The sequence below is a fragment of the Alligator sinensis genome, unplaced genomic scaffold, assembly GCF_000455745.1.
Source record: "Alligator sinensis unplaced genomic scaffold, ASM45574v1 scaffold1200_1, whole genome shotgun sequence".
NCBI lineage: Eukaryota > Metazoa > Chordata > Crocodylia > Alligatoridae > Alligator > Alligator sinensis.
In genome coordinates this window covers 243729-253214 of record NW_005842772.1, presented here as the reverse complement: position 1 = coordinate 253214, position 9486 = coordinate 243729, and the positions used below count along the sequence as shown (strand labels likewise).

Genomic DNA, 9486 nt, shown 5'->3' with positions numbered 1-9486 from the left:
GGGGGAAAGAGGGAAACACTTGGAAGCTGGCAATGCAGCTGCCTAGGGGTCTCGGCCCAAAGCATGTGATCTTGGGTAAGTCCCTGTGCCTCCGTGTTGGAAAAGACTCCTATCCTAACGCCCAGGAAGTTGGTGGGATGATTGTAGGGCGAGGGGTCACGAAGGCTGGGGAAGGGACTCGAATGGCCTTGCCCCAGAAGAGATGCTGGCTCCTGGCTTAGTGGTTGCAGGGAGAACGGAGACTGGCGGGATTCCCATCGCTCTGCAGACCCATTGCCACTCGAGGTCCAGGCAGGCAGCGCAGGCTCCGCGACGTCCAGGCTTTCCCGCTCCAGCTCTTCCACCTCGCCTGTGCCGTGCCCAGCCCACGGAGCCGGCTCAGCCCTGGAGCAGACAAGCTGGTGCCAACGGCAGCCGGGGAAAGAAAGACCTGGCAGGTCAATGGAAGTCGGTTCGATTCGTATCTCGGTCAGCTCCGGGACCTTCGGGAAACAGCTGCCTGAGGAGGGTCTGATGCCACGTCAGCACTAAGCCCCTCTCTCCCCCGTTCGCAGCCACAGCACAGAAATCCAGCTGCGTTGGCATAGAAACAGCAACGGGCCTGACACCGCGTCATCGCAACCGTTACACAACTCCATTAAATATAGACGGAAAGGGCTGCAGAGATTTCAAGGGGGGGACGGGGACAAGAGCCATCACCTCCGCGCCAGGTGCCGACTTCCAAGTAACTCTGAGAGCAGCAGGGAGGGGGCTAAGCCGCCAGCCGCAAGCTCCCGAGCCCTGCCGCTGCGGAGGTGGCCTGGTACCTCCAGGGCAGCTCTGTGCAAGGTGCTATTTAAAGGCCACGATGCTTGCATAACTCTGGCTGCATTCCCCTCTGCCCCGGCGCTCATACATTGTTTGCAGGAGGACGATCGGCGCGACAGCCCAGTTCAGCCGCAGAGCTCCTTCGGGAGCCGCGGGGAGGCCGCACCCAGGGAAGGCAGGTGGGAGGCAAAGGCTCCCGCAGGAAACGAATTCTCGCTTGCCAGAGCGCGGGGCGAGAAAGGCAACCACATCTTGGAGGAGAACTTCTCCCCCTCCCTGCTGGCTTCCACTCGGGGTCGGACGATCTCTGCATTCACAAACAAGGCACGGGAAACGCCATGGAGACTGGATCCCGCGTCGACTGCATTACAAATGCTTAGCGAAGGGTCTGCGCTTGCCCTGTGCTGTGTGCAACGGGCACCTCTGCGGCGCAGTCTGTTTTCCAGCGACCACAACTTTTTGCTTTGGCTCTGCTGAGCAGAGGGGCACGGAGGATGCTGCGGCGCCGGGAGGCTGCCCACAGCAGGGCAAGGGAGGAGTGGGAAGGTTTGTGGGGGCAAGAGGCAGAGAGAGCAGCGTGAGACCGCTCGTAGCCGGAGGGGGAGAATTAGCAACAAGCCGAGTCTCTTTGAGGAAGGCCTTGCCTTCAGCTAAGCCTCTGGCCAACTTCGACTTCTGGCTTCAAGCAGGCATAAATCCTAAACGACTAGAAACCGGCACAGAGCCAGGGCGTGGCTGTGGAGAACCACACCGCCGCGTGCCCGGAGCTGCCTCCTGTTAGCCCAAAGCTCACCCGTGACCCTGGCCCTACGTTCTCCATCTCTCCAGAGCGCGAGGGAGTGCCGCGGGTTGAAAGATGTGGCATGCGAGAGGCTCACGAGTCGCTGCGGGTCTGTCCGAACCAGCGCAGCTCCTTCTCGGGCTGTGGCAGGAGCGGGTCGCAGCAAGGCTGGAAGGAGGCAGCAGCCCTGAGCACTGGGTGGGGGAAGAGAATGAGAACAGCACGGTCCTGCTGTGAAGGAAAATTGGACCCGAGCAAGCAACGAGCTGGGAGCCAGCGTTCAGGACTCAGGCCATTTCCTTCTCCCTGGATTAAAGACTGCAGGCAGCTCTGGCAGACTTGGCTGCACAGCCCGGAAGCACCGTGGAAAAGGCAACTTCCACGTGCAGCCCCGCGTCGCTGCGCTCTGCCCAGAGGGCCGAGCAGATCCGTGTGACGCGCCTGCCTGCTGGGCAGGCCTGGCTCTCCTCCGAGCTGGGAGGCCAGCAGCTCTCAGGCCGGCTCATCTCAGACTGCATCAGACACACGACGGATCAGAGCACGGGGGGCGACCAGACCAGAGCAAAGCGAGGGAGTTTGCACGGGATCTGCCTTTCTCCACCCTCCACCTCAGCACTGCGCCTGCCCAGACACAGAAGTCACATCGATGTCACTCATTTACTGACAGGCCTGAGCTCCAAACAGGGCTGGCTTTGGGCTACGCCGGGCAAACAGTGACCCTGTCTCTACCCAGCTCTCGCCCCGCTCAGCAGAGGGAGGTTGCCTCTCGATCGTTCGAAGCGCTGATCACGACAGCCATTGCAGGAGGCGAGTTGGTGAAACCATTAGAAACACTTTATTGTTACAGCACATCGCAGAGGTCACACTGCTCCTGGCTTTTCCTCTCGAGGAGACACAGTACAATCTGTTTGGTACAGGGATTAGAACAGGAAGTTGATGGCAATCTGCTTTCAAACCTTCCCATTAGCGTTCAGCAGACGGCACGACACTGCCTTCATCGAGCAGAGGGCTGCGTTAACCTCTCCGGTGCTAGCCCGACTGCCTGCCTGGGCTACGAGTCTTCAGCCAAGCTGGAGACTCAGACAGGGCTTTGGGCAGGAGGTCATGGAGGGTAAGCAGGACAGTTAGCTCCCTGACCGGCAGCTAAGGGCACTTGACACATCAGCTGTGCTACCCCTCTCGGGCTGCCTCGCTTGCATCTCTCGTTACTGCGACGTTCGCTAAAGACAGGAACTGGAGCATAAAAAGTGTTTCCCTTTCCTCGAGCACAGTGATACGCGACAGCCCGGCCTAATGGAGCGTGTTCACAATACTAAAGGGGGAAAAAAGTCTGCACCAGTGCAAAACACCCCTCCTTTGAGTTCGCTGTCATCACCCAGCATGCGCTCCCATTAGCCAGAAGGGGTTAGCTGGGGTGAAATCAAAGGAGCCAGCAGAGAGGCAGCTAGCAAGAGGTTAAAATGACTGGGAGAACCGTGTGTTCAGCAGCAAAAAGGAGCCACAGTGATGCTCGGATGAGGTCAGGTCTCCCTCTAGCGGTCCACTGCAGGATATTCAAAGGCTGCTACAACCAGGAACAAACAAAGCAAACCCTTCACAAAAAACAGGGAGGCGCACGAGGGACGGGAATGGAGAATCTCTTGCCTTCATCTCGGGGCCAGCTCGGCTGCTGTTCCAAAGAGGACTGGTGGGGCAATGCCTGGGCATTTACTCCAGATGAGTGCATGGAAAGGGGCTTGCTTTCATCCTGCCTTGTCAGCTGCAGGAAGGGTTGGCGCTTCTTTCTTCCAGACACCAGCTGGCAAGGTCGCATCTACTTGGAAAAGGGATCCAGCAGCCATGAGGCCAAGGGTGCCCAGGGTACCTGCTGCTACCTTGACTCTGCGGGAAATGCTACTTAGGATCTAATGCAGATGGCCTGAAGAGCCTGACACTCCAGACACCCTGCACCCCGGGCAGGAAAGAGCTCAGAAAGTTCAGCCCTTGGAAGCCGGCAATGAAGGGAAAGCTTCCTTCTGGAGGAACACTTCGCTGCTGGCCCATCGCTGTCCCCTGGGAAGCTGCAGAGTCTCTCAGAACATTTATTATCTAGCACCGGGTCATGTGTTCCCCCGACATCGAGCAGCACCCAAGCAGCCCTCCAGAGACCGTGCGTCTCAATGCCCCAGTGTGGAAACGAAGGCGCCGCCTTCACGGAAGGGAGAGCAGGCCACAGGCTGCATTAGCCTGAGCCACATCTGCAAGCTGACAAGCCTCTGTTGGAGATGCCTGGGACTGCGCTAGCTCCAACGGATGGATACACCCAGCTGCACCCTCGCTAGCTGGCCTGAGGCTTTTGAGAACAGAAGGTTGGTTCAAGACAGATGGTAAATCCCCTGCGACAGCCGCGCCAGGCTGTGCCCTCCTGCGCCACAGGATGGGCTTAGGGTCCTCGGCAGGCGTGTCAAGTCCTGGAACTAACTGGTCCTTACTCTTTGCCATCTTCAGAGGAGGAAGTCAATCTTTAGCGTGATAATTTGTGAAGCCGCATGCTTCGCTCCTGTGCAGAACCAGTCCCCCATTCACACTGCTCAAGCGAGAAGCAAGACGCAGGGAGGACAGCCAAGAGCAGAAGGTCCCATCCGTCCACCTGCATGCAGCATAGACAACACGTGGGCCAGCCACAGAATAGGCGTAGGGCAGCTTTGGGGCAGCATTGCAGGCAGGAAAATCCTGGCTCTGCTCTCGGGAAGCTCATCGGCTTCCTACACCTTCCGTTCTGTTCAGCCACGTGCAGCTCTGGAGACGTCTGCAGGCCAGTGGGCAGAGCGCAGTCGGCACGGGAATCCTTCCCGGCTGCATCTGACTCACGTCCTGGCAGGAGACGGGGTCTTTTCCACCTCGTGTTGGAACAGTCTCTCTCTCATTAGTGCTGCTGCAGCCAACTGCCCTGTCGGCAGTGTGGAGATCCTGGCCCAGAAGAGCAGGCTGGCCTCACATGTAAACGAGCTTTGAATGAGATTCAGCGAGGGGCAGATAGTCTCACGGGGGCTTGAGCTACAGAAGCTGCAGAAGTATTACGACTCCTTCCTCCGCTCTGTTGAGCAAGTTTCCTCTTTGGCACAAGACACTGTCACTGCCCGCAGGAGCTCGGAAGTGGTGGCCCCTCCCAGTCTGGCTGCAAACTGTCCACGACCTGGCGATCTCTCCTCAGACCCCAGTACCCTGCCTGCTAGAGAGATGGAGATGGGGCAGGAGTCGGTGGAGCCCCTTCCACAAGCAGAACCAGGCGAGAGCAGCCGAGAGAAGAACGAGAGAACAGGAAGGCCCCGAGGAGCACACCAGCCCCTTCCTGTGCAAACCATGTAACGCACGCACGTGGCTCCGAGAGGAGGCTCTCGTAGGTACAGGAAAAGTGAGGGCAGCGCTGGCTGCAAAGACAGGTCTGCACTTGAAACCAGGCCGGCGGGAAGCATTTGGCTTTGGAAGTGTTATAGTCATCATCTAATCCAGAGACAGTGCAGCTGAGTGAGTTCAGAATTTAAATTACAAAAAAAAGAAAGCACTAGAAAATAATCTTGAGCAAGAACCGGCCAGGCTCCCCACGCCGTGTGGGGAACCCCGCTCCAGTACACCCACCCAGCGCAGCCGGGGCGCTGGCAAGGCGCTCCTTGCTGCCAGTGCGTGTTGGGATTCTGAACCGTCCTGGGTGACAGTTACTCGGGGAAATCCCCGGGGGTGGGAGTTATGATGCTGCCACCAGTTCTGGCTTTGGCCTGACCTTGACTGGCGACGCTTCTGTGGAGGAAAGAAAAACTTGTTACTGAACAGGAAAATAAGGGCCAAGTCCGAGCAGAGAGAGGGGACCGTTTCCCTTTCCTCTGCCGAGCGATAAGCACTTGGGCGGCACCTGGGAAATGCACTAAACACTGCAATAGGAATAATGCTGTTTATCCAGCATCCTCCTGTCTGCCTTATGCTGCTCAAAGCAGCTCCAACCTAGTTTCAACAACTACCGGCTGCAAAGAGTCTCTGAAAGCAAAGCGCCACAGTAAGCCTGTGCCTTGAGCCACGCACCCAGCCAGAGCAGACGGTTTCCTGGAAGCGCTGGTTGAACGAGCTGTCCCACAACCAGTTACAAGACCCTTCGGGGGGACGCAGCTGATCCTAACTCAACAAGCAGGGCTTGCGGTTAGCTGCAGTGTCCGACTACAATGCAGTACAGGCTATGGTCAGACTACAGCGTGGTTCTGCTGACCCACATTTGCTGTCCAGCTGCCGCAGCCGTAACAAGGCTTCCTACAGCCAGACTCCAACACAAAGGAGATGGCTCCTTTCTCCTGGACCTAACAGCCTCCCGCAGGTGGTCTCTTCCTGTTCTGCAGCCTGCAGGAGGTTCTGATCCTTCTCCAGAGTCACTTCACCAACCCCTGACTGGGTCCAGCCTCATTTCGCAGCCATCTCCAAGGGCAGACTCTGCAGCCCTCCAGCAAGGGCACGTGCACAGGATTCCAACTCCTTCCTCCCCAAAACCAGGCTACAGACTGGCCACATCTGGGCCATTTCTCCCTTTTCACCTACTTAGTGAGCTAGCTGCACAAACTGCACAGCTGCATCCCCTGCGCTGGGTGGCTCAGGAGTGAGCCAGCACGCAGCCCCTTTCTGGAGGCACCATCTCCGCAGAACCCATGCTCCACGGGCCTCAGGTTCCAAGACTTCAGGGTGCTCACAGACCCTGTGGATGGGCCTGGTTTAAGAATATACAAAGAACCGGACAGATTAGATTTGAACCGGAGTCTCGTATTGTTAAAGTAGCCGGCCTGGCAGGCAAAGAGCCCAATGCCTCTGGTTTTATAGACTCCCGAGCTGAACTCACGTTCCAGGAAGGAAGGGCACCAAGAACTCCAGGGATCTTTCCGACAGGACAAGTATTAAGGGTCTCCACTGCCCAACAGATTCACTGCAGTGGAGGAATGTCATTCAAGACGAGCAGATCTAAGCAGAGGGTAAGGGAGCCTAGCAGCGCACTCAGCAGGTGCATCACGTGAACAGCAGCGGGGGCTGGGACACCAAGAGGACCGCATGTCAGAGTTAGGCTGAATTGCACAGATCTGTGTGCACGAAGGGGACTTCCACAGGCTGTGCCAAAACTACCCTAGTCGCTCAAAAGCCTGTGAATGAGGGGGAGGAGGGAACAGCCCACACGCTGCCTTTATGCTAGTGGGACGGCACACGAGAAGCAGAAGATATAGAAGCAAAGAGAGACGAGATCTACCTGGGATCTTTTCTTCCGGGAGCGGCTCTGTAGGAACCTCAGGGAGCTCGATCTGTTCCTGTAAGGACACAACACACATCACACAACGCTCACCCATGTGACAGTTTGCGGCTGAAGACCCTGCTACCACACGTCTGCACTGAGCTTGTTTGGAAACAGAACATCACAACACGTGCCCCTAGAGCAGCAGAAGGCCGGGCTGCTTGGGGCTACGGGGTTTAGTTCTGTCCAGGGAAAGACCTGGCTTTCAAAAACACTGCTTGCTGCGGACATAGATTAGCCACGAATCTCCTCCTGGCAGAGTTGGCTGCGGATCCCCACTGTCCTAGTCTCAACAGACTGCAGGTTTCCTGCGGTAAAGCCAAGCAACCTCCACCCTAGAACCTGGAAAAGTCACAGCTCTACAGGGAGGACGGAAGGAGAATATGACCGAGTAAATACAAAGCCACAAACATGGGCTGGAACAGCTCAGGTCCTAGTCTGGAAAGCTGGGCCTATTCCCCAGAAAGGTCAGGGGCGCCGATAAAGCAGACTGCTCTCCACAGCAGAGAGGAAATAAAACATCACCCTTGAACATATTCAGCGTGGTCCCAAAGTCTCCCAAGTCCCGACTTGCTGATGAACATGTGCCGCTACAATTAACCTCTCCTTGGCAAAATCAAGTCAAATGCCATCTCCGCAGGCAAAACAACCCCTCTCCCCGATGAAAAACTGCCACTTGAAAACTGTGGATTAAAAGCAATTTCCGGAGCATGAGATTAAGGCTCACCTGAGTAATGGCATTTAGTTCTTCTAAGATGGCATCTTCATCTTCCTCAGTGAAGCTGCCAGCCAGCATCTCGTCTATTTGCTGTGAGGAAGACAGATAAGCCAATGAGCATGATACAACAGCAGCAGCTCTGCAGCTTACAGCAAGAAACACACGTGCACAAGGCAGTGCAACGGATGTGTGGTAATGGGGGGCTTGTGACACGCAGGGAATCGATGCTCCGGCCTTTTGCTGTACGAGGTCTGGTGGAGTCACACCCTAATTTGGTCACTTCTCGAATGAGTTTTGGCAAGTCTTAGCCTAGTTGGCAGCAAGAGCGGGTCCCCCCTACAAACGCTGCATGACTGGGTGTCTGCCCAGAACCACCGCAGGCAGGCACGGTACGAACCCTCTGGTATTCCACGGCATCTTGAGTTTCATCTATTATCCTTTCCACTTCTTCTATCGACATGACCTAGGAGGAGACATTCAAAGTTTACACGTGAGAATGGCATACAGGACGGACGGGCGAACATCTAGAGCTGTGCCTCGTCTAGTCTGCGGGCGTTGTGAGCTCTCTAGGCCACACGTACCTGGTGCATTTTGTTCAGACATTCGTTGCCGATCTTCAGGCCTTCAATCACCTTCATTTCAATCTGGGCGAATTCAATATCTTGGACCTGCCATCAGAACAGAAATACAAACGGGTCGGGAGCGATCACGCTTCCATCAACACCCACTCCCCAAATACACCGGCCCCAGACAGACAGCGGGGCTCAGGCAGGTGGGACGCACAGCCTTTCATTCAGAGATCACGAGTTTAAATCCATGCCTCGTCGCTAGGAGCTGCCGTGAAAAGCGAGTACGCAAAAACGTCCCTCGGTTTGGGTTGCAGCATCCAGGGCAGCGCTGCAGTCGGGGCTCGCTGGCTTCGTATAGTCAGTCCTAGCACGGCCCTTCTCAAGACCGTACGCTACCCGCGTTATAAATGGCCTCCCTAAAACCGAGGCAAAGCCTGGGCGTGGGGAAGGGTTGTACTACTGCTCCCCCGCTGTCCCTAGCTAGGAGAGGTGGTTAAAGACCGGTTTACACTAGGATTTAGAACCGTGTCAAGAACCGTCACGGTGCAACCACGACCCCCGAGGGATGGGGCCCCGTAGTGTTCGGGGAGCGCCACGTAATCGCGCCCGGTCAGAACGGAGCACGCGTGCCAAAGCGGTTAGTTAGCCGGCTGCGCGCAGGCCGCTCGCTGCCAGCAGCCGCCGACTCTCGCGTACCATTCGTTCCAGGTTGCTGACTTGGTTCTCCGTTTTATCGAGGAGCTGCTCCTGGTAGCGCTTCTTCTTCAGCAAAAACAGGGCTTTTCTGAAGGAGCAAAAGGGTAGAAAGGCGTGTCAGAACGAAGACGAGATTGTGCTGCAAGCGGAGCGGGTATCCGCGCTCCTGTAAAGCCACAGCTTACACGCGAGGACGCAACTGCTCCCGTGAGGGAGGTGGTTGTAAGGATGGGTAAATTCGGCAGATGTACGCTATCTGTACCACCCAGAAACAAAGGGCCACCGGACACCTCGCAACCTCCGGCTCCAGGAGTCCGGACACGCAGAACCGCACGAGCGAGGACGGCAGCTGCGCGTAAATAATATCCGTATCCCGGCCCTCGCATCCGTGAATCTATGAGCGAGGGAGGGGCCAGGGCGGCTGGGGCCGGTCTCCGTGGAAACCCCGCCCCCGCCGCCATGGCTCCCGGGGTCTCCGTGGAAACCGGCGCGGGGGCTGCTGGGAGCGGGCGCGGGGCAGGCCGCACTCACTCCTTCTTGCCGTCGCGCAGCAGCTGCCGGGCCACGGCGCGCTCCCGCTCCAGCTGCAGGGGCAGGCGGCGGGGGGACTGCGTCAGCT

At 57.2% G+C, this 9486-nt stretch overlaps 1 protein-coding gene across 1 annotated transcript in view; it reads right to left on the bottom strand.

The window, feature by feature from the left end:
• Positions 1 to 2404: 2404 nt before the first annotated feature.
• CHMP6 (charged multivesicular body protein 6) overlaps positions 2405 to 9486 on the bottom strand; it is a 7476-nt gene continuing 394 nt past the window's right edge. The window contains exons 2-8 of the mRNA XM_025216881.1: positions 9399 to 9484; positions 8868 to 8955; positions 8184 to 8270; positions 8000 to 8065; positions 7612 to 7692; positions 6843 to 6900; positions 2405 to 5365 (exon numbers count right to left, since the gene is read on the bottom strand). Of these exons, the coding sequence (XP_025072666.1) occupies positions 5313 to 5365; positions 6843 to 6900; positions 7612 to 7692; positions 8000 to 8065; positions 8184 to 8270; positions 8868 to 8955; positions 9399 to 9484 (519 nt within the window). The 3' untranslated portion in view covers positions 2405 to 5312. The remainder of the gene's footprint in view (positions 5366 to 6842; positions 6901 to 7611; positions 7693 to 7999; positions 8066 to 8183; positions 8271 to 8867; positions 8956 to 9398; positions 9485 to 9486) is intronic.